The sequence below is a fragment of the Portunus trituberculatus genome, chromosome 16 (assembly GCF_017591435.1).
Source record: "Portunus trituberculatus isolate SZX2019 chromosome 16, ASM1759143v1, whole genome shotgun sequence".
Classification (NCBI taxonomy): Eukaryota; Metazoa; Arthropoda; class Malacostraca; order Decapoda; family Portunidae; genus Portunus; species Portunus trituberculatus.
This window is the reverse complement of record NC_059270.1, coordinates 13,412,870-13,439,039: the sequence shown is the minus strand read 5'-3', so window position 1 is coordinate 13,439,039 and position 26,170 is coordinate 13,412,870. Positions and strand designations below refer to the sequence as shown.

The 26,170-nt window shown below is 40.1% G+C and overlaps 1 protein-coding gene across 5 annotated transcripts in view; it reads left to right on the top strand.

Moving 5' to 3' along the window:
- LOC123504550 (delta-sarcoglycan-like) overlaps window positions 1-24,659 on the top strand; it is a 232,191-nt gene extending 207,532 nt beyond the window's left edge. For all 5 annotated transcript variants that reach the window (XM_045255157.1, XM_045255155.1, XM_045255156.1 and 2 more), the window contains 4 exons: window positions 10,448-10,567; window positions 14,549-14,745; window positions 19,532-19,627; window positions 22,551-24,659. In XM_045255157.1, coding sequence (XP_045111092.1) covers window positions 10,448-10,567; window positions 14,549-14,745; window positions 19,532-19,627; window positions 22,551-22,631 — 494 coding nt within the window. In that variant the 3' untranslated portion in view covers window positions 22,632-24,659. The remainder of the gene's footprint in view (window positions 1-10,447; window positions 10,568-14,548; window positions 14,746-19,531; window positions 19,628-22,550) is intronic.
- Window positions 24,660-26,170: the final 1,511 nt, after the last annotated feature.

Below are 26,170 nucleotides of genomic sequence, written 5' to 3'. Positions count from 1 at the left end.
TTCATTAAAATATTTCAACAAAACATTTTTCCTTTCGATGCATAAGTCCTGTAATACAGCGCGGCTTTGTTCCCGTTCACACTAATGTTTTGTTAGTAAGGCCACCGTCCGGGTTACATGTGTCCGACTAACAAGCCATTTACTGGCCAGGGACACAAAGCCAAACTACCCTTTCACCATAAAAAATAGTAAAAGGTCCAGCCACATGAAGAACAAGGCAGCACAGCGAGGGATAACATGCGAAGGATACAAACATGCTGCCTCCGCTTTGCTATTACTTTCCTCTCCTACCACCTTTAGTGGAAAAAATCATATAGCAACTCATGTTGATACTGAAGCTGGCTAACAAGTATTGTATCTCCTTATACGGGATGTTGTAATGTACAGTTCTGTTGTTTCCTCCGCTTCTTACCTACTGTTGCTGTGGGCTGGTCATGTGCCACCCCCACGCACTGCCTCCAGACTCAATACAGTGAAGCGACTAGAACGTGTCGCAAGTTTAGTTCATTAAAAATAAATAAATAAATGAATAAATAAATAAATCAATCAAACAAAATAAACAGAGAAGTTAACTGAGTGATCCAAGGTGAACATTTACTTTCAAACTTTAAACCTAATGAAAATGTACGTCCCCGTCATGGTGTGTTCGTTGGCATATGCTGCTCTAAAGTGGTCCTTATTTTCGTGGAGTACACAGGGAACATCAGTTGTCTTGCTGCTTGATGGACAGATTCAAATGAACCGAGACACCACAAGAAGTCGCCAGCACTAAGAAAAGTGTTGTTTAAGGTATTGCCTAAGCATCCGTTGTTCATATTGAATTTCTATTGTTTACAGTACCTAAATCATCAAATATGTTGTCGCTTTCTTAAGGAGGCCTGAATTGCGGAATTTTGTGAGAAATTTTACTTTTCTGTGCTTAGGGTGTCAATGCTGTGCCCAGAAAATAGTTACCATAGGAATATATAAGAAAAAGTAAATTTTCGATGCTACCTGTAGATTGGTATCAATATGATATTATGCAGTAGCTATCACAGACAATTTCAGTGTACAATTTCAAGAAAGAGAATATCCACTTCCTGTCACTTCTTAGTGTCTCCTTTTCGGAGGAAAGGATCAAGAGAGACATTTCTGCAAAGAATCTCACTCAAGAAAGATGAGAAAGGTTGAGAGAATTAATTGCGACGATAGTTATAGTGTACTAGTTTATCAAAAACTAAGTGGTATTCTTGACACACAAATCTTTAACAGCTTTTATCTCAAATTTTCTTAGCAAGGCATTCAAACTGCATCTCCTACTAAAGTTACTAACCAATCTCAATTCAGTTTGCTCTCGTGGATAGAAAAAAATAAAAATAAAAATAAATAATGAAAATAAATACTGCAAATAACCGTTGTTAACAAATAACAATATATATGTGATAAGAGAAAAGTGATGTCTAAAGACAGCATAAAAAATGGTTTTATAATCTACTTTTAGAAATATGTAAAAAATTATATAATGTCCTCAAAGAAAATGTAGGAACACAAAAACATTTAGTAGTTCTGAGAAAATCAAGTATCAAAAGAAAAATACATTGTAATGAAAAAAATCATTCCAATTATTTTACTAAAAAAAATCCGGCATTTTCACAAGTAAAAACTAATAAAAAACTGTGCAAGCAAACTTACAAAAAAAAAAAAAAAATAGGGAAATATTACACGTATGTCTACAAAACTTCTGCAAAAATAAAGACAGATTGCATCGAAATTATTTGTGGAAGATTCTGACCTCCTTAACTGAACCAGTGCATATATAAACTCATGCAGGTTAGGTTAGGTTATTATTTGCATATATACATCATTGTGAAGAGATGAAATGATCAATGGAATATATATATATATATATATATATATATATATATATATATATATATATATATATATATATATATATATATATATATATATATATATTATAATAAAGATCACCAGCGACTATTTCTCTTCACTGTCATATGAAAAAAAAAAAATGAAATGGCAAGTCAAATACAACAACAATAACAACAACAATAACAACAACAATAACAACAACAACTGGTAACAGAAACAAAAATAACTACTTTACTTGATAAGTTACATGCATCTTGAAATAAAAGAGTCATCCTTCCCTGTTAGCGTCCATTGCCTTCTAAGCTCTCACCTCCTCACGTCATAATAAACCACCGGAGAATATCACCACGCTTCACGCCGACACAAACTCTGATGCAAAATTTACTCTTTTATTCGTTTTCTCCTTGGGATTGGAATTCTCAAAGTTACGCTTCGTTTACTTGAAAATTAATGCTTCCCCAGAACTGCACTTGCCTATTCTCTGTTTTTGTCGAGATTCCACCGAGAGTTTGTCGCTGGTGCCGGCTGCGCTCGTTCTACATGCATGGGGAAGGCGTGTCACTGCGTTCTGAAGTCCAGCGGTATGCTGCGTGCTTGTCCAATGAATGAAATAAAGAGGTCACTGCTATAAATAGAATGGTACAGTAGCCACTTATTATTTTACAGTCCTCTTATTCTTGATTCTCCTCGTTGCAGAATGTGATACATGTAATAATTATGCAATGTTGAGTTACGTGTTATCTATCATGCTCTGCGACAATTTCATTAAACATTCAATTAGTTATTCTTGTAGCTGATACTAGCGATGGTACTGGTGGTGCTTTGTTGTTAATAGTGATGATGAACGTAACTGTTATGGTACTTCTATTTTCTTAACATTTCATAAACATCGGCCTGTTATCGTAATAAATCCATGCAATATTAGCAGGACACACGAGGAAACACTGAGGGGTTCCTTGAGATAGCAACACAAGTACAAATCCATCATACACACGCACACTCACTTACCCATTCATTTATTCATTCATCTCTTCTCTCAGCCAAATATCCATCCACACGCCAATTCACCCATCCATGTCATCCTTCCACCTACACATTCACTCACCTATCCATAAACTCAACAACAATTCAACCCTCACTGATTTTTCTATCGATTCCCATTCACTATTCCATTAATCTAACAATCTACCTGCTTTTCAGTCTACTTTACTGTCTGCCTAGATGGTTAGCTGACTGATTACCTATCTATCTGACTATCTGGCTTTCTGTTTGGCTGGTTGGCTGTCCGTTTGTCTGTCAGGGTCTCTGTCTGTGTACCGGAATACTGCAGATTGAGAACAGAAAGGGTAAGTTGTGAAGGTAAAGCAGTACACTTAGTAATGAGCAGAGAGCCACAGGGAATGGAGCTTCTCATTATGCAGCAGCACAACACGCCCACTCCTCTGAGCCACGTGATACTTCTGGGAGATAGAAAGACTTATCAAACCGGAGCGTACTAAAAAATCTACCTCGTTTAACAAAAAGCATACATATACAAGACTTATTATTCACATAAGAAATAAACTGAAACGAGGATAAAATATAAATCAAAAAGTTATACAATGACGACCAAACGAATAAAAGAGAAATGCAGAGGTTGTTAAAAATTTCTGGGTATTAAAAAAAAAATAAATAAATGTACGATTGTGTGTGTGTGTGTGTGTGTGTGTGTGTGTGTGTGTGTGTGTGTGTGTGTGTGTGTGTGTGTGTGTGTGTGTGTGTGCTGTCCTCTTCAAGCTGGTGATTAGTGAGATAGGAATCAAGTAACAATTCATTATTGGATTCTGAGCAAGAGAGAGAGAGAGAGAGAGAGAGAGAGAGAGAGAGAGAGAGAGAGAGAGAGAGAGAGAGAGAGAGAGAGAGAGAGAGAGAGAGAGAGAGAGAGAGAGAGAGAGAGAGAGAGAGATGAACAGGACAAGTAGTAGTAGTAGTAGTAGTAGTAGTAGTAGTAGTAGTAGTAGTAGTAGTAAGGGGAAAACGAAAGAAAATAGAATAAAAGAACAAAACAGTGAAACAGAGAAACAAACGCATATCAAAAATGACAATACCACAAAATAAATGAATTCCTATCAATGGTTTTACGGGTTCTTGGTACTGGGGTGGATGGTACTCATATAATGTTCACCAGCCACATCCAAGACTTACTCAACCATACTGACCCATTAACCACTCTACCATATCCACACACTCACATCCACCCACCCACAACTATAACACCTATTCAACGACTCTCACTCACCCAACCTGTAAAGCCACTTATTTAGCCCCACATCCACCCATCCACCTACCATACATAACGCAATGGTTCATACACTAGTCAATCTGTTTTTCTTACCCGCTAACACGTCTACCAACACTCACTCTATCATCTCACCCACACTCACGGAACGATCTACCTGCCAAACTGTCCATTCTGTTACTCACTACACACTGACCAACCCATTATCAACCACAGCCAACTATTAGTCCATCCACTCATGTTTCCACTGTTCAATCATCCTTCATTAACCTACTCAGTCATTTATACTCATCCATCTTACCACTTTCTCATACATCCGCCAGTTTACTCATCTACACCTCGCGTCTTCCATACACCCTATAACTCGCACCCTACACTCACTCAGGAAATCAACAGTCCACTGACTGATTAATTTATCCAGCAATTCAAACTCTCATATCAATTTACTCATCCACCCATGCAACGGCCCACTCACCCATCCATTCACTAATCCACTTATTCATTCACATAACACTCCAACCCAGACACCCATTCACATATGATTATACATCCCATAAAATTTAGTGCAAATATTCTTGTTTTCAAATTTTTTAAAACTCCGTTGTTGCAATACTGAAAAAAAAAAAAAAAAAAAAAAAAAAAAAAAAAAAAAAATATATATATATATATATATATATATATATATATATATATATATATATATATATATATATATATATATATATATATATATATATATGCGACTAGGAATCTGTTTCTTTCATCATTGATTTACAAAGACCTCTTTTTGTATTAATAAAATGTAATAGAATCTAACTTGGCTGTGTTTTTTCTTGATATTACAAGTTTTGTGACGTCATTCCTAAAAACCACTTTCTTTTTTTCAATTCCGTAATATTCTCATACTTTGGTTATTAGTTTAAGTATATGGCAAGGCGGAATATGTAATGCGTTTTAATTTGGGAATGACCTTTCTTCCCTCGTTTTGTAAAATGATTCGCGTTTCGCAAACAAAAGAACCGAAATGTGTATTTTCCGTGCATTCCTACGTATCTATATATTATTATTTAGCTAATCTTCCTCAGGTTTCCTTATGCAATCGTAAAAGAAGACCAGCATTAACCACCAAAATAGAGATAATGAACAAAATGCATAAAAAAAGTAAATAGATAGTTGTAGCCTCCCCCTTTTTCCGAGAGCACACCACCTTCACCAAGATCCAGACTGAGACCTCCTCTCAGTGTTTTTTTTTTTTTTTTTTTTACCATGTGGGCTTTTCGCGGGAATTTATGGGCTAAAGGGGATACTTATTAAGGGTACCTCCTATTTCAAAGCCCACCCGCTAGGAAACCGTTGCCCCGAGTGAGGAAGCCCAACCTACACTCAGACCGTGGACAGGATTTTGACAATATATCCATCAATTTTCAAGGTTTTCAGGAGTTTCCAGGAATTTCCCAAACTGAAATGCGTAGATTGTGGTAGTAAGAGCGGGGGAAAAAATGAGGAAAGGAAAAGATTAAAGGAAGGAGAAATGAAGAGAGAGAAGGATGGAGAGTGGTAGTAGATGTAGAAGGAAAAGGAAATAGGCGATGAATGGAACGGACTCTGTAATCATATTGTTAGTGCTCAGTTAATAGGAGCTTTAAAAGAAGATTAGTTTTGTTTACAGGGAGGCGATGGAGTAGTGGATAAAGTGGTGAACGTGGGATCGGGCAGACGTCCATGCGTAGGTTCAAATCCCACCACGTGCCGTGTTGAAACATTTAACGAGTGGTTCAAAGTTACCTGCATGTCACCATGATACCCAAGTTCTAGGTGGAGGTGTAATTGCCTTACACCAAAGATGCGCCTGGGTGGTGATATGGGCCCTAATATGGGTACCACTATAAATAAAATTGCCTGCGCCACTAATGGATGGAAGCTGGACAGCGTAGGTCTTCAAGAAGACCTACAGGCGCTATAGGCTATAACAAACAAACACGAGACTTCTACGTGTAGGTCCAGCGGTCTCTTGCAGCTTCTTTCTAATTCTTATTTTTCTTATGTTCTTATTGTCTTCCTGCTACTACTACTACTACTACTACTACTGCTACTAGTACTACTACTTAAATAGTTCTGGAAAAATGCGTCATAGCGAGTGACAACGTATGTTTAAGAAAGCTTAATGTGTGTGTGTGTGTGTGTGTGTGTGGTATTGCCGGATTGGTATACATATAGATAGAATACTACTACCATTATTACTACTACTACTACTACTACTACTACTACTACTACTACTACTACTTTTACGACTACTATTACCACCACCATCACTACCACCACCACCACTTCTAATATTACTACTGGAAATGAGTAACGATGATAATAGTAGAAGGAGGATGAGAAAAAAAAATGTTTTCCAAACTCAAATGCATAGATCGTAGCAATAGGAAGGATGGAGGTGTGAGAGGCAGTGTAGCATTATAATTAGTAGTAGTAGTAGTAGTAGTAGTAGTAGTAGTAGTAGTAGTAGTAGTAGTAGTAGTAGTAGTAGTAGTAGTAGTAGTAGTAGTTATAGTATTAGTAATAGTAGTAGTGGTAACAGTTATAGTATAAGTATTAACAGTAGTAGTAATAGTTGTATTATTATTGTTATTAGTACTAGCATCATTAGTAATAGTTGTATAGTTATTATATTGTTATTATTATTATCATCATTATTATTATTAGAGAGAGAGAGAGAGAGAGAGAGAGAGAGAGAGAGAGAGAGAGAGAGAGAGAGAGAGAGAGAGAGAGAGAGAGAGAGAGAGAGAGAGAGAGAGAGAGAGAGAGAGAGAGAGAGAGAGAGAGAATTAATAAGTAAAAGAATTTGTTTTGATTCTCCTCTTGTGTGTGAAATACGTTGTTGTTGGTGCCAGTGAAACGAGGTTGTGGTCTGGATTAAGTTCGGCAGTGTAAGTAGCTTAGGCTCTGAAGGCTGTGACTGTATAAACAAGTCAGTGGTGGTGGTGGTGGTGGTGGTGGTGGTGGTGGTATTGCAACTCCTGTGAGGGATGTGGGTTGGAACGAAGTTATAGAATTATTGGTGTGAGGGGACGAGTCACTAAATTTCTTCATGCATTTGCTTAGTGTAGACTAACAAAATTTGGTTTACAGTCACGTGGTAGTAGGGTGGATGGTATTCAGTTCATGTAGGCCTCTGGTGAAACAAGATCTTCAAGACGGTTCAGCCTCAGGAGGTTTGGTACTCGAGACACTTGATTCACAAACCATTAAGTCTCGAAAAGGTCTCTAGACTCAGGTGGCTTTGGATTAGAGTTCTTGAAAGCAACATGTTGATTCATATACACCAATATAACGTTTGCCAGCTCATCGACTAATTATTAAACCACATCCAATCCACCCATCCACTGAACCACTCAACCACATCCATCTATTCACATGCTACACCCAATAATGATACACCTTTATGATGATACACCCATCCACAACCACAACTGGACCTTTAATCCATTCACCCATGTATCCTCCCTCCATCCTCATTCCACATAACCATTTTTCAGTTCATCCATCAATTTAATCATTCAAAATAAACCCATCATCTACACTTTATTCATCCACACACCTTATCACACACATGTCCTTCACTCATCCAGCCACTAAACCATCCACCGAATTATCCACTGATCAAAATACGTATCCATACACCAATTCACTCACCCACCCATCTGGCTATTCCCTCATCCATCCAACTATCCATTCTCTTATCCATCCATCCGTGCATCCATCTACCTATCCATACCATTTCACCAAGCCGCCTGCTCATGCATATCCACCGATCTATCTACTTATCGTTCCCCAGTCCAGTCTGTCATTAGCAGTTTACTTTGCATCCGTAAGAATTCATGACAGATGTAGAAATTTCAAGATCAAAGTGCACTATTACTTTTTTCTTCCTATGAAACGTTTTATAGTTAAGACTCGCTAAGACGGCTTCGTAAATTTAGTGCGGGCCATTAAATTAAAACTTAAAATGTGTGTGTGTGTGTGTGTGTGTGTGTGTGTGTGTGTGTGTGTGTGTGTGTGTGTGTGAGTGTGTTTTGACAAGCAGGTTAGGTACTCGTGGTCCTTAGTTCGAGACGTGTGATGACGCATGTAACGCCGGTCTTTTCCGCAAATAGTTATCAAGGGTCTGTACTTTTGGCCAATGTCGAGAGAGGGACGTCACCGAACAGACAGGCAAGAACCGTCCTCAAGTAGAAGCTTCAGTCTGAATGGCAAGAATCCTCCCTCAGTGCCTGCCTGCCTCTGATCGTCACTCCCTCGCCCTGTTCGTCCACTGCAGATGTTGGCGAATCTATTGTGCACTCGTTCATCTTGTCACTCTTTTACCCCGCCTCCGCACGCGCGCACACACACACACACACACACACACACACACACACACACACACACACTCTCTCTCTCTCTCTCTCTCTCTGCAACAAGGGGTCAAGAGAGCAGCGACATTCCCGTCCTGTGCAAATGAACAAGAGGATTTACGGTTGATTTCCCCGCAGCAATTCATTAGGCCGTCGGCGGCGCTAGCAGGGACGCCGTGTCGCCCCGGGGATTACTGACACGCGCGAAGGCTCCAGCAAAGCCATCATTTTTAATAACGAAGCAAAAAAAAATATATGAAAGGGACACTGTGATGAGACACTCGCACGCACGCACCAAAACAACACACACACACACACACAGAGAGAGAGAGAGAGAGAGAGAGAGAGAGAGAGAGAGAGAGAGAGAGAGAGAGAGAGAGAGAGAGAGAGAGAGAGAGAGTATTGGATTTACCAGAAATTTTAACCACTTTTTATGCAATTATGCCACTTTTTAGCTTTTCATTCCCAGCGATATAATGTCAAGTAATCTGTGCGATCCGTCTGTGTAATATTTGCAGTAAAATTCCCTAGGTATATTTTTATGTAGCCGCCCTTTAACTACATTGTATATGCCATTGGATTTCACTCTCTCATATCCAGCGATAGTGAAGTGGCGTTCGCGTTTTCATCCCAGGGTTAGGTTACATTATCTTAGGTGAGTTATACGAGGAGATTAATTCACTTCACTAAGTGTTTGATTATATAGATTGTAGATTTAAAAACGCATCATATTCTGGCTGGAAATACTGTTTGTACTGTCTTAAGGAAAGCGAAGGAGACAAGGAAGAAAATAAACGTACAAGATGCAGAGAGAGAAGAGAAATAGGAAAAAGACTAGTGCACATTAGAGGAAATGAGACAATGATGCGGCGACGAAGACGACAATGATGAGAGACTATTTATGACGTAGAACATTGGCGACACACACGGTGGAAGAAGAGAGATGACAATTAAAAGCAGGAGATTGAGAGGAACAGGATGGATTCTCATGCCGGAAACTCATTCGGAAAAGACTAACGTGAAAGAAAATCATGGACAAATGGAACAAGAATTAAGAAAGGCAAAAAAAAGTCTGAAAATGACGAATAAAAGAAGGAATCATGAGAAGAAGAGACAAAAGAGAACGACATGTAAAGGATATAAGAGAAGAAGATAAATATTCGTAGGAAGGAGATGCAAAATAGAAAGTAAAAGAATAACAACAGAAAAGGAAAGAGTAATTAGCAGAAAGTCAGAAAATAATAAGAAAAAGCAAAGATCATGATAAAAGTGAGAAAGAGAAAGAGGAAGAGGAGGAGGAGGAGGAGGAGGAGGAGGAGGAGGAGGAGGAGGAGGAGGAGGAAGAGGAGAAGGTGGAGGTGTGGAGAGGGAGGGAGATAATTACTCTCCCGGCAGGCTAATCCTCTCTTGGCCGCCGTCGGGTCTGCAAGGCTGTGACGGCCACTACATTCACTCCTAAATCCAGTCGACTGGTAAATTGGACCACAAATGATGCGTGACTCTCCTTCCCAGCCAGACACCCACGTGGAGGAAGAGGAGGAGGAGAAGGAGGAGGAGGAGGAAGAGGACAGAGGAAGGCATAGATAGCGGATGGTCAAGTGGTTGTTTAGGGATGATTAAGCAAACACAATACATACAGTATTGTGTTTACTTTAATCTCTCCTTTGTCTAACAGTAAAATCTTTCTCCTTTCCTGCCTTACGTGTGTTATTCTCTTACATTCTCACTTATTATTTCTATGTCTTACTCTTGTATTTGTCGCTCTTTTACTAATCACGCTAGTCATACCATCCCTCCAGTCTACAATACTGTATCAAGAGGTATATGAAATCGTTAAACAGCTTTGCTCTCTCTTAACGCTTCGCTCCTCACAATGATCTCTTTTCTTTCTCTCCAGATTCTGAGGCCATGCAGTGCACCTCAGACCAACTGGTGATCCGCGACAAGCAGGGCCGTCTGCTCTTCTCAGCCACGCAGGACGAAGTGTTGGTGGGTGCCAGACAACTGACAGTCAAGGGTGAGTTACTTGAGCTTTCAATCAAGGAGGATTTCTATTTTAACTTTCGTTATTATGTTGCTAAATGTTATGTAGCGAAACTATTAACAAACTAGCATTAACGAGAACTGTTACTGTGCCGACTTCTCTGCCGGACATATTTTATAAAAAATAATAATTAACAAATTAAAGAAATGAAAAAGAAAAACTTATTGGCTGCCACCGCACTACATAATATTTCTAGAGATCTCCTATTCCGTATTTGCTCTTGCTGTAACCCACAATGGCATCTTTCTCTGATATTAATGTTACATATTATTATTGTTTGACTGAATTCTTTGGCCAGTTAGTATGCAATTCTCTGCAGAGTATTTTTGAAAGCCAAGGGCAGTGAGAGCGTCAGAGACTTTCACGGTTAACTAGTCTAACTTCCTCATCATGTATCAAACCACAAAAATCCACGTTACACTACTGTAACTATTGCTCCCACCACTATTCCTGTTGCTACTACTAGCACTACTACTACTACTACTACTACTACTACTACTACTACTACTACTACTACTACTTCTACTACTTGTACTATTACCACAACTACTATTATTACTACTACTACTACCACTACTATCATCCCTGCTAATAATTGCATTACCAAAGACAACAACAATAACAACAACAACAATAACAACAAAACAACAACAACGATCAATTAATCTAGTTGAACACCACTAACATGAACAGAAGCAGAAACAACACCAGCAACAATATCAGGAGCAGCAAACCACCACCACCACCACCACCACCACAACCACCACCACCACCAATAACAACACCAACAACAGTAATACCACCACTACCAAACACGAGCACAGTACAAGCAAAGTTTTCACTCGCACAATAAACCTTCCAACTCTTATTATTTAACATTAATTCTCTTGTACCCGACTTCCTGCGCCCTTTAAAAAGTTTACTCGCTTCTCCGTACTCTTCATTTTACTTCTTTCATTTTCTCTCTTAACTTCGTGTGTTTTTTTTCTTTTCATTCTACTAGCGTTAGTTCAGTTGTTCTGTCGCCACTGTGTACCTTTCAGTTGAGAGTCACTTGCTGTTCCCTTCCTTTCTCCGTCTTCCTTTCTCCCTCTCCACTCCCTTGCTTCCCCTACGCACATAAATGGATTGGTATATTAGATTTTTGCACTTTTCAAGCAAGCCGCAGTCCTGTTATCTTTGCACTCGTGTCTCTGTACACCAAATGAAACTTCCTCAACCGAGAAAAGTCTACCGTGTTGTAACAAATATCAAACAAAAAAAGAAATACCATGTTATTTATCTTTTGTTTGAGTCTTGAAATGTCATACGATCGTACACACATACGCACACAGACAGGCACACCCATCCATCGATACCCACACGCACGCACACACACACACACACACACACACACACACACACACAAAGACATTCCATGGGTAAGAATCTGAAATCAATCACTTTTTTTCAGAAACGCAGAGAAAGAAAGACGAGAAAAAAAAAACTTAGACAAGAATAAACCAAATTACTGTCAGGCAAGGGAGGAGGGTGAAAGGGAGGAAGGGAGGGAGGGAGGGATTGAAGGGAGAGGAGGTTGAAGATTCTATGAGTGAAATAAGTAAATTAGTGTTTTCACAGAAGGTAATTCACAACACTCCCTCCTCTCTTTCCAACTCCTGATTCTGATGGCTTCCTAAATCATTGCAGTTTTTCCTCAATCTCTCTCTCTCTCTCTCTCTCTCTCTCTCTCTCTCTCTCTCTCTTTCTGTCTGTTCCTTCTTATGCCTATGTCTATTTATGCCCGCCTCCCCTCTCCTTCCACCACACACAAACACACACTCTCACTCTCTTTCTCCCTCAAAGTCCCCTGCCAGCACCCCGTAGTGGCATAGTAGTAGTGGTGGTGGTGGTGGTAGTCTTCAAAGGGCGCCATACTTAGCGTGTTGGTGTGTGTAATCCTGTTATTATGACGCCGATCCTTACTCACCACCACATAACTATTCCTGCGCGCTACAAAGTTTACGCCTCCATAATACTCCCTGCGATCCCCGCCGCGTATTAGCAAAGGTGATGTGCGAGTCATATACGTTAATCAAGTCAATGCACGCGAGACTTGCTCAAGTAAGTAAGTAAGAGAGAGAGAGAGAGAGAGAGAGAGAGAGAGAGAGAGAGAGAGAGAGAGAGAGAGAGAGAGAGAGAGAGAGAGAGAGAGAGAGAGAGAGAGAGAGAGAGAGAGAGAGAGAGAGAGAGAGAGAGAGAGAGAGAGAGAGAGACAGACACACACACACACACACACACACACACACACACACACACACACACACACACACACACACACACACAGAGAGAGAGAGAGAGAGAGAGAGAGAGAGAGAGAGAGAGAGAGAGAGAGAGAGATTATGCAGGAGAAAAGGGAATAGACGAGACTTATTTATGGGATTTTTGTTTGTCTGTTTTTATTATTTGTATCCATGTGTTGTTGTTGTTGTTGTTGTTGTTGTTGTTGTTGTTGTTTCATTCGTTTTTTTTTCTTTTAGCTTATCATTTTTCTTTTCTTTCTTACTGCTGTTTATTCCTTTATTTATTCATTTATTATCCAAAATGTAGATGGAAGCAGCAAGACTAGTATTAAATCTACAATGGCCTTCGTTTACTTTCTCTCTCCAATATCAGTTATTCGTTTGCTTATTTTACACATGCTTCGTTTTGTTTATTTAGTCTCCTTGTCTATCTTTCATTTGTAGTGGCAGAGAATGGCTAAAAATAAGTTTGCAGCACAATTAGCTTATTTCTATTTACTATTTATTTGTTATTTATTCTTTTTTCTGTATCATAGTTGTGTTTATTTCATTTGAATATTCATCACTCATTTGTAGCGACCCACAATAGAAATAGGAATAAATTTACAGCTCAGTGTCATTGATATATTTTTCATTACTTCTTGTTTATTTTATTTATGTTTTATTTTATTTATTTTTCTGTCTAGTTTTTTTTTTTATACCATGTGAGCTTTTCACGGGAATTTCTGGGCTAAAGGGGATACTTTTAGGGTACCTCTTATCTCAAAGCCCACCCGCTAGGAAAACGTTGTCCCGAGTGAGGAAGCCCAACCTACACTCGGACCGTGGACAGGATTCGAACCCGTGCGCTTGGAGATCCCTCGGACCCCAAAGCACGCATGGTTCCACTGTACATTCTTCCGTACCAGTAGACAATAGGACTAAGATTGAATTTATATCGCAATCTTCAAAAGATGTTCCATACTTCAAGGACGGAAGAGATTGAGGTTATCCGTGGGTTAAAATACAAACATAAAGAGAATTGTGACATTGTGACGTCAAGTTGCATGTTACGGAGCCAAAGCAATAATTTGGGTATCTCTAACTGGTACATTGTTTCATTGTTCGTTCCTGTTAATGATACGAAACCTTGAATCTGTATATTTGTTTGGATCAATTACAAATGTGTTCATGAGTAGGTAATATTCTGAGGTGCTAACAGAGGGATGCAGATGTGAGAATTAATCAACAGATCCTTCAATACCGAGCCACAGCCATTTTACTCAGTTGACTCAGTTCGCACGGGTAAACAGCGGCCCTGTGTTACCCAGCATGCATGAAGTGAGTAGTCGTAAGTGTCGGCGCTTTACCATCACTCTCATACATAACGGGGTGTCACTACACAAAAACGTAATACAAGAGTAATCTTATACAACAGCAGCAACTCTCAGTCAACGACGGTCAAGGACAAGCTTCGGCCTAAACAGTAAACTTGGCACGAATTCACACCATCTCTATAGTCCTCCTTCCCTTGTCTCGCCACTCAACACTAATACAAACACCGCCAACCGAAAACACAAACCACTAACACTAATTATTGTATTACGAAAATCTGAGAAATAAGGTGCATTTTTTTGTGACCGTTTGGCAATACATTCTTGGCAGTAATCGTTCCCTCTTTTCCCCGGCATAGGTGAAGGCGGCGCGGTGTTCAGCGGCTCGGTACAGACAGCACACGTGACAGCTCCGGTGAAGGATTCACTTCTGCTGGAGTCACTCACTCGAAGCCTGGAGATCACCGCGCCGCAGGGAGTCGCTTTGGAGTCTCGTGCTGGAACCATCTCTGCCCGTTGCCTGCATGACTTTATTTTGCAGTCCAGAGGAGGCATGGTGAGTGTGTGTGTGTGTGTGTGTGTGTGTGTGTGTGTGTGTGTTTACTGTCTAATTGTTTCGAATCTAGTATTTCAGTCCGGCCAGTGCTTGCTTCTCTTTTCAGTTTGTCACGTCTCCTTTTCGTTATGCAGGATAGAGATCCATAATGTGGAAAGCCAAAACATCAGCTTAACAATGGAGTAAAGTTTTCAAAGACAACAGTCATGATTAATTAATTTCTTATAGGTGCTTTCTCCGTTGCTGGTTCAGAATCTTTGTCAAAATATCATCAGGATAAAAATAGACTCCCTTGAGAACTTGAATATCGCACATTGCACTATGTTAAAATCTCTTGATTAAACACAAAGAAATACGTGTAATGTGACAATAGCTGTCCTCTCGCTCCCACAACATACAACAAAAAGTTACACTGACACTAACGACACTTAATAAGAAGATATATTGGAGCGAGATTACAAGATATCATGTGCTATCATTAAATCAAGGCAGTCAAAGCTGTACAGATGAAACACATATGTATCCAGATAGATTGAGTCACAATGTTTTACTGTCTGTAATGCAGTTATATCATGTCACTTAAAGGTTATAATCATATCATCTATTTGAAAAGGAGCATATATTACTTTAACTATGTAGAATTATATTTTTCATTTTTCATATATTAAAATTCATCAATACAATTAACAGGATCAGAATGTTTTACACAACTCTGACTCAAATCCTGAAGTGTTTCCGTCACATTCAGCTTTCTTTTCTCAGTAATGAACAGGGTCACAATAATCTTCATGCATAAGAATATCCACTTAAGACGTTTTCCCAAAACATTATGAATATGTAATACTTAGAAACTTAGTCATCGAGACGAAATCAATTCTTCATATATAGTAAGGCAACGCAGAGCTGATAAGGGGATGACGGATATGGTGAATTGCTAAAAATTGGAGAGAGAGAGAGAGAGAGAGAGAGAGAGAGAGAGAGAGAGAGAGAGAGAGAGAGAGAGAGAGAGAGAGAGAGAGAGCGTGGGTGGGGAAGGAAGGTGTCCAGAGGAGGGATGAGACTTAGTATTATTAAATATGTAGCAGTACTATTTATATATTTATCCGGCAGAGTTGCAGACACTTAATTGGTGGGGCGACATTCTCCGTGTGTGTAATATCACTCCGACCCGTTTCTCTTGCCGTGAAAAGAAACCGTGTCTCACCGTGAAAGGAAGTCTCGTTGATTACACCATCCTTCACTTTTACCACGCTACTTCTTGCAAGACTGAGTGTATCAAAATAATTCGGAAATCTTGTTTTGCTCTCCCCACCGTGTCGAGTAAATACAGACTTTCGCTTCTGTACTTCTACGTGGGAAAATTCAGGTTTATAATTTTTCATATGCAGATTTTATTACTGATGCACGTCTTTGTTCTAACGTAATTAAAACGTAAATGTGAAATTTAGTGCGGTGCAGCAAATAGTTTCCTGTCCTTCGGCGATGCACAGCTGCGTGTTAGGGCTGCAGGTGACGTTCTCGCGGCGCTGACTGACGCTTGCTTATCACACCATTGTCTCCACATGAGCCGGTGGACTTCGGATAAACAGCTCCTCACGGCTTTATCATGTTTCAGTCACCTAGCATATTAACGTCTCTCTCTGCTCATGTGTTTGATTTATATTGACGCACAGATTATGTAGCCGTTCAAGAGATTATTCTATATAACAAAACTTTTCTACAAATGAGTGTTTCAGTCACCCAAAATATTAACATTCCTATGAGTTCTATTTATTTCGAATTGATTTGTATCGATGCACAGCATTTATGTACATCGTGTCCGTCAGAATCTGTCCAATAACTACCTCTCAGTATGCTACATTTCATACTTTTCGCCACAAACGTGCTGGAACACCTCAATGATACAAGACGAGCTGATTGAGGGAATTTCCTTTATATGAAGTAAAGAATTACAGTAAGAAAGATTCCGTCCGTGTGTATGGCGGAAGGTGACACGTGTAGCGAGGATGTCAGGCGATGAGTGCCACACCAGCTTTTGCCCGCAGATCATCCTTCTCTTCCCGACGTGCTGGTTTTCCCTTCAATACACACATTTCCCTCCGCTCCTCCTGTCCTTCCTTCCACCAGTCCAAGCCACAATGCCTGTCTCCCGTTATCCCTCGATCCTCTGCCTTGCGCTTCACCACCTCCACGCCCCGTCCTGCTCTGATGCTGCTGCCCGCCTTGCACTTCCACCTGCGTCACATCTCAGGCTGGCTGTATGTGTGATCATGAACAGTTAAACCTCGTCATTTTCATTCTGTTAAGTCCTGCACTATCTCTTGTCTATTTGCGACTGTGTCTTTCTGTCTGTTGGTAATTTTTTTTTCTTTGTGCTTGATTTCTCTCTCTCTCTCTCTCTCTCTCTCTCTCTCTCTCTCTCTCTCTCTCTCTCTCTCTCTCTCTCTCTCTCTCTCTCTCTGTCTGCTGTTCTGTCTCTCTCTCTCTCTCTCTCTCTCTCTCTCTCTCTCTCTCTCTCTCTCTCTCTCTCTCTCTCTCTCTCTCTCTCTCTGTGTGTGTGTGTGTGTGTGTGTGTGTGTGTGTGTGTGTGTGTGTGTGTGTGTGTGTGTGTGTGTGTGTGTGTGTGTGTGTGTGTGTGTGTGTGTGTGTGTGTGTGTTTCTTTTACTACATCAATTTCTCACCACAGCAACGTATTCTGGTTCTCTAATAATTCAATATGAGTCGCATGCATAAACCACATGAAGAGTCCTCAGCAAAACTGCCTTAACTTCTCACTACAATGCTTCTCGTTGACAGAAACAAAAGTTGGATTCATTCATAATATCTTGCTGGGATGCTGACACTTTTTACAAGACGCGCCATTGTTGTGGAGTTTGTGTGTAACAGACGACTTGAAAAAAAAGCAGAATATTCTACACATAAGATAACAACGTGCTCGACCTTATTCCCTCCTGTTTGTGACATTAACGGTTTCAAAACAGCATTACCAAACGCCTCGGAGACTAAACTGGTCTTTTTCTTCTGATTTTTATGCGTTTTTATTAGGCAATGGCAATATGAATGAGTTATTTTTGTTTACTGTTTTTATTTTATTGTTGACAACTCTCCTTAATACGTATAAAATATAATTAGCTCAATGTTCTTTTCTAGTGACAATTTTTTTTTTCGAGCAGTTTCTTGTATTCTTTTTTATAAAGTATGTATTTTGCATCATTTCCTTATTATCATAGTTCGCAGGATTTTTCATCAGTCATTTTTTATTCTTTCAATTTCTGTTCCTCATTCTCAATTTTTGTCTAAGTTTAATGCCAATTTGTTAGTCCGTCAAATTCTATAATTGGCTTCTTTCTATCTTTTCGATTCTTTCAATCTCTGCATGTGTTAATTTCGGTCTTGCCTTCCCTTTTTTTTCATTCTAAATAGTATTCTCTAACCTTATTACATGTGTCACTTTTTTCTACTGTCCATTTTTTTCTCCAATTGTGATTCACTCAAATTGAGGTTACTTTAATTGTCATGTCCTTACTACTATTCACATGCAATAACTGATACCATAGAAATAATGACACAATAATTACTAATTCAATATGTTAGTTTCCATACAATTTCTTAGATATTTATATTGTTTGGGCTATATTGATTCAACAATTCACGAAGAACATATAAAATGATGCATAAATCCTTATTTGTTACAGTCATGGCAAAAACAAGCTTTCATATAACACTGCTATTTTATCACCACATTTGTCTGAGTGCTGTGTTACGTAACACACGCACTCACCTTGTGACTACCAGCGTGGAAATCGTGTATCTATTTCTCTGGTAATGCTTTGAAGGATAGAGTACGTAACAGTCTACAGATTTTCACTTTGAGAAATTGACTGTAAATAGGTTTGATTTTTGTTCGTTCGTGTGGGATAAATATAGCACACATAAAAAAAAAGTTACACATATTCATACACAACTGATTTACGCCCTATCTTATTTCGCTTCGTAACTATAAATTCTTTTATTCATGGTATTTTTAATCTGAATTTTATGTAACCACTACAATTTTATGCATCTCAGTCATTATTTGTCTTATTCATGGTTATATGTGTAAATTTTCAATCTAATGATTCCCAATAAAATAAACGATTATCATGAACACACACACACACACACACACACACACACACACACACACACACACACACACACACACACACACACACACACACACACACACACACACACACACGAGAGTTTCAGTCAATGTTGCATATGAACCTCTCTCCTCTTACACACGCTCTTCACCTTCCATCACTTCCCATATTGGCTCATTTTCCTCTATTAAATCTTCGGTGCAGCGTGTACCCTTCCACTAGCTTTTCCACGTGTCGTCTTTACCAGCAGCGCCTCGGAATATCAAGAACGCTCACACAACGATACTCAGTAGACATTTTCCTTGGCTTTATCTCTATTACTTGAGGACTATATTGAAATACCTATCAAGCATCTTCCTCTCCTTTGTGCGTTATACAAACTCTGCAATAACGAATTAGGAAATGCAGGATATTATTTCAACTTTATTTAATGTCGCAGGGTTTTTTTAAGACTTGCACACTCGAGAGAGAGAGAGAGAGAGAGAGAGAGAGAGAGAGAGAGAGAGAGAGAGAGAGAGAGAGAGAGAGAGAGAGAGAGAGAGAGAGAGAGAGAGAGAGAGTATGCAAAATATAATGAAGATCCTTGCAGCCTTCATTCCCTTGATGACATTATCGCTAACTGGCTTCCTTCCTTCACCAGATCAAGTTCGACACTCCCAATATCTTCATCCAGGGCCTGAGGACTTCCACCTTACAGACCAACGACCAGAGACCAGCCCGTCCTGATGTGTACCAGGCGAGTCACACCACACATTTTATTACTATTACTCTTCCTCCTTAAGTTCTCACGTAACATTTTAGACGGGTAATTAAATAGAAGTAATGTTCAAGATATTTTACTTTCTCTAGACTCATATTTCATCCACATCCATAATGCAAAAGTTAAGCAACATTCTCAATCTTCCACTTTTATTTGTAAATTCTGGAACTCTCTGCCTAATTCTGTATTTCTCCCTACCTATGACTTGAGCTCTCGCAGAAGGAAGAATCCAAGGTGCTTTTATATTCTGGATAATTTTGGCTTTTTTCTTTTTTATGTAAGGGAGATAAACTAACCAGGGGCAACATAAAGAAAAAAAAAGCTTAATTAGTTGTCAGTCCCCTTGCAGGTCTGAGAGAACCAAAAGAATAAAAAGAGGAATAAATGTCTTGAAACCTCCCTCTTAAATGAAGTCAAGCCGTAGGAAATTGGAAATACAAAAGCTGGTAGGGAGTTCCAAAGTTTACCACAGAAAAAATATGGATGATTGAGAATACTGGTTAACTCTTGCATTAAAGAGCTGGAGAGAATACGAGTGAGAGGAAGAAGAAAATCTTGTGCAGCAAGACCGCAGGAGGAAGGGAGGCATACAGTTAGCAAGATCGGAAGAGAATGAAAATAGCGATAAAAGTTAGAGAGATGCAACATTCCGGCAGCGAGAAAGAGGCTGAAGACAGTCAGTCAAAGGAGAGAAGTTGATGAGATGAAAAGCTTTTGATTCCACCCTATCTAATAAAACTGTGAGTGGAATCCCCCCATACATGCGAAGAGTACTTCAGATATGGGCAGATAAGACGCTTGTACATAATTACCAGTTAATGGATGAGAAAACTGGCGGAGACACCTCAGAACGCTTAACTGCATAGAAGCTATTTTAGCAAGAGATGGTATGTGAAGTTTCCAGTTTAGATTATAATATTATTAAAGGACAAACCGAGAATATTCAGTGTCGAAGAAGGGGGCAGTAGAGTGTCATTGAAGAAGAAGAGATAGTTGCCTGAAAGGATTGTATCGGTTTGATAGATGGAGGAATTGAGTTTTTTGAAGTATTGAACACTACTAAGTTTTCTCTGCCTTAATCAGAAATAAGAAAGATCAGAAATCAGATGCTCTGTGTCGTCCCAGCCTGATCTGCTAACTTCCTGAAGGATTAGTTGTTTCTAAAAGAATAAAGTGTAGGGTGGTATCATCAGCGTATGAATGGATAAGACAAGAAGTTTGGTTTAAAAGACAATTATTGAACAATAGGAAAAGAGTGAGTGACAGGACAGAACCCTGAAGAACATAACTGTGATTAAATTTAGGAGAAGAACAGTGGCCATCTACCACAGCAACAAAAGAACGGTTGGAGAGGAAACTTGAAACAAAGTTGCAGAGAGAAGGATAGAAACCGTAGGAGGGTAGTTTTGAGATCAAAACGTTGTGTCAGACTATCAAAAGCTTTTGTATGTTTAAAGCAACAGCAAAATTTCCACCAAAATCTCTAAAAAAAGGATGAAAAGACTCAATAAGGAAAGCCAGGAGATCACCAGTAGAGCGACCTTGACGAAAGCCATACTGGCGATCAGATAGAAGATTGTGAAGTGACAGATGCTTAAGAATCTTCCTATTGAGGATATATTAAAAAAAACTTTAGACAAGCAAGAAATTAGGGCTATAAGGCGTTAGTTTGAGGGATTAGAACAGTCACCCTTTTTAGGAACAGGCTGAAAGTAGAGAAACTTCCAGCAAGAAGGAAATGGTTGAAGTCGATAGACAGAGTTGGATGAGTCGGGCCAGCCAAGATGCAAGCCCGTAGACAGTTTTTTAGAATAAGGACTCCATCAAGCCTTCTGAGGGTTTAGGCCAACGAGGGCATGGAAAATATCACTACGAAAATTTTAACTGATGGCATGAAATGGTCAGAGGAAGGAGGAGAGACAGGAACAAGCCCAGAATCATTCAAAGTAAAGTTATTAGCAAAGGTATGAGAGAATAGTTCAGATTTACACAGATGTGATGGCAGTGGTGCTATCAGGATGAAATAAAGTAGGGAAATATGAAGATGTTTTTGGCCAGATGGCATAAGTCACGAAAAAAATTGGATTTCGAAAGATTTTGACATTTTCTATTTATGATCTATTTATGAAGGAGTGTTTGGAAATATGAAGAACAGACTTGGCATGATTCCTGGCAGAAATATAAAGCGCATGAGATTCAGGTGATGGAAGGCTCAAGTACCTTTTGTGGGCTACCTCTCTATCATGTATAGCACGAGAATAAGTAGTGTAAAACCAAGATTTGGAAGGTTTAGGTTGAATAAAGAGTGAGGAATGTACGTCTACATGCCAGACACTACCATTTCTGTTACGCATTCAGTACACAGAGATGGGTTTCTGACACAGAAACAGTAATCATTCCAGGGAAAATCATCATAGTACCTCCTCAGGTCCCCCAAATAGCAGAGGTGGAATGCCGGAGGCACCTCCGCTTTGGAGGATGCTGAGGAGGGATTGGAGAAATAGGACAAGATACAGATATGAGATTGTGATCGGAGGAGCCCAACGGAGAAGATAACGTAACAGCTTAATTAGAAAAAATAGAAGTAAGGAAAATGTCAAGAATGTTGGGGTTATATGTAAGACGGTCAGGAATACGAGTAGGGTGTTGTACCAATTCCTTTTGGTCATAGAGGATAGCAAAGTTGAAGGCTACTTCAAGGATGATCAGTGAAGGGAGAGGAAACACAACGCTGCTGGTTAACATTGAAATCTCCAAGGATGGAGATCTCCGCGAAGGGATAGAGAGACAGAATGTGCTCCACTTTGGAACACATTCTGTCCTTCCATTTTCTAGTCATTAGGCAAAGCCATTCTTATGGAAAAAGGTGTGTAATAATAGATATGTTCTCTTCGTGCAGGTGTGTGTGTGTAGCAGTGGCAAGCTCTTCCTTGCGACACCTTTGGGCGTGTGCGCGGCTGACCAAAAGTTTTGCAAGTAGCGTCAAGAATTCCCGCAGGACTGTTGTCCTGGCTTGTCTAAGGTACGACAGCCAGCCCTCAGTGGGTGAAGAGTTGGACCTTCTAGTGACTGAGACTTCGCCCCATTCATTGTTAGCCTATGGGTCTCTATAAAGTTAATGATTGTGGCCGTTCCAATGACTTCCTGAGAGCCTTGCCGGACCTGTAGTGAAGATATTTGGTGGCACTTAAAAGGGCGGCAATTGCTAGTATATCCCTGTCCTTTACTACGGACGCTAACGAAGTGATTAACAGACGCACACCCCCTTAAGACAAAGGTTCATGATGACTTCAACAGTTCAAAGAACCTTATGAGAAGAAAAGAACATGTGACACTCTGTGCTTTTATCATACTAAGAAAGCATTCGCACAATAAGAACAAAGGTGTAAAGCATTATTCTTCTAAAAAGTGAGGTCGTGTAAGATACCCACCCCGGGGGAGGCACGGTGGCCCCAGGATGGAGGAAGCCAGGCTTGGGGGAGAGGAGAGAGATTTGGCGCTGTCGGCATGGCGCCTCTTTGTTTCTCTCCCCCGGGGCGGCTTTCCAGCGTGTGCCTGTCTGTGACGAGACCCAGGGCGCCGCCACCTTCCCCAACCGCCGAGGCTGCCCGGATGGTGCTGACAGGATGGGAGCGGTATCGACTGTGCTCCAGAATAAAAGGGTGATTACATTAAAATGCCACTGAAACTATTATTGTATATTCATTTAAACATTAGTACGAGTTTAGTGTACAGCTGAGCAGGGAAAACAGGAGCTCATCAGGACAGACGCTACTGGATGATTCGTGTCGATGGATGTTGTAATGACTGCAAATACCGAGGATTCTGCTAATGGTGATCCTGAGTGGAGGTTTGGCAATAACATGAAAAACAAGGGATGACAAATACGTGTACTGAATGTCATGTGATTTGGTCACTGCACAAAAAAAAAAAAAGAAAAATGAAATGAAAAGGTTATCAACTTAGACAAACAAGTGACTCGCTCCAAGTAGTGAAAAAAAAATGTAAAGCAAGGATGTTTTGTAATTCTTGGGTCAATCTCCTTCTCTAAAGCACCCTATATATCTCTTTTCTCCTACTCGTACTTCTCTCCATAATTATATATACCCTCACCTCCACCCCTCCCTTTCCTCCCACTCTGGTCTCCCTCCTCACCCCACCACTCTCCACACCAAAAAAATAAATAACACCTCCCTTCTCCCGAGGCACGTCCGCCAAACCCCCTTCACCTTCGAAAAATGGTTCTCTTTTCTCCATTCCCTGCCCTTCTCTCTCACCCTTCCTCCTCCTCCTCCTCCTCCTCCCTCACTCTCTGGAATTGGCCTCTCTAGGTTAACTCGGCTTTTCGGGTAATTGTTTTTCGATGCCTTTTGATGTCGTGGGTGTGCCTCGTGTAAACAACAAGCAACGTTACCGCGAAAAATACCATCACCGGCCTGTGGGATAAAAGGGAAGGCTCCGCTGTGAATATCTTTAGCCGGTGATCCTTTAAAACCGATACACTAACAAGCTTGAGGGGAATTACACGAGGCACCAACGCCGGCCGCTGTGTCTTTGGATAAGCGAGCGAGCGAAGAAGGAAAAGACGTCAGTGTTGGTATGAAGGGATGCGATATGATACAGTGAGAATAACAGGGTTTTCTATAATGGCGGGACTAATCTTCTCTGGTTTTTCTGAAGTTCTTTTGTCATCACAGACCTTCTAAACTGCTGGGAATAATGATACGAGAAGTTGTTATGTCAGGTGAATGCAAGAGGAGTTGAGAGGATGGAGGGAGACAGGGTGGTGAGAGGGAAGGGAGAGGAATGTGAGAGCGGATGAAGGATGAAGGAGAGGAAGGATCGAGAACAATGAGAGCGAGTATATTTTCTAAAAAAAATTCTCACGAGTCTTTGTTTGGCTTCCATTTGTGTTTCTTTATGTTTTTTTTCGTGTGTGTGTGTGTGTGTGTGTGTGTGTGTGTGTGTGTGTGTGTGTGTGTGTGTGTGTGTGTGTGTGTGTGTGTGTGACTAATGAAAACAATGAAGAACACATCAAAAACAAGAGAAATATAACAAAACAAAGATACAGAAATACAGTAAACAAAGCGAAGAACAAGAAAACCGTCCCTAACATCACCACCACCACCACCACCACCATCACCACTACCACCAACAACACCACAACACCACCACCATCACCAACAACAACAACAACAACAAGCAACAAGAAATAGCATAACAAAATCGACATGAATCAAGAACAAAACAAATACAAAAAAAAAGGAAATAGTAAAACTCAACAAGAAAATCACCACCAGCACACAACAACAACAACAACAACAACAACAACAACAACAACAACAACAACCAACTTTCAACAACAAATAGAATAGAGAAAAATATATAAAAAAAAAACCCGTCGCTGAAAAAAAAACTCTGGCAGACCTATCGGGCGCTGAGAAGAATCATAAAACTGAGTGACTGAAAGCCTATCGACAAGCGATCAGTGTCATCCCACTCACGCCGCCGCGCCGACAAACAATTTATCTCATCACCGCCTCTCTACGTGCTGGCTGGCCCCAAATATATAAAGGAAAAGGAAAAAAGAAACTAGGACACTCACACGCGCGCAGCCACAACAGAAAATCCTATCTATCTATACCTACCCTGTTACATCACAAAAATACTTCACAAGTCCCTCGGGAAAAAGTATAGGCAAAAAAGAAATCTTTTATCAGCGGTGCGACGTCGACAAGAGCAGAATTGTAACGTTTGTGCAGTTCGTTTGTGTGCTGGTGGTGGTGGTGGTGGTGGTCCGTCGGGCAAAGGTTAGATCGACTGTTTCTCTGCCCTTCCCAGGATCACTGACTGTTGTGTTGGGCTTACAAGGTTGTGTGGGCTTACCCTAATAATTGGGAGATCGACCACACAGAGGCCTTATTATGGAGGAAGCTACAACAGCAACACCGCCGACTCTCTCTCTCTCTCTCTCTCTCTCTCTGGAGCTCAAACAATTCACTCAGTCGTATTTCATTCTTCTGTTCTTTTTTCTTGGTTTTATTTTTCACATTGTATTTTATTTTTCCCCTCACCGTTTCTTTACCTCTTTCACAACCCGCTGTTCATTTCTGCTAAGCCACAGTATTTCTCCTCGATTCTTTTCCTTGCATTCATCACTTTCATTTTTGTCTCTCGCAGTACATCCTTTACTCTTGCACAACCCATCTCCATTTTTCTCACTTGTTTGACGCTTCTCCCGCTCTGACTGTGTGTCTGTATTGCATCTGATTGGATGCTGCTGTTTGGTTTCCTTATTTTTCGTTAATTTTTCTCGTTCTGTGAGTGTCTGAGTTTTGCACTTTACACACACACACACACACACACACACACACACACACACACACACACACACACACACACACACACACACACACACACGACACAAAATATGTAAAAACGAAGAGGGATAAATCAACCACATTTTACATCGATTTTGACAAAGTAACGACACAACAACAAAAATGATGATGAATAAAA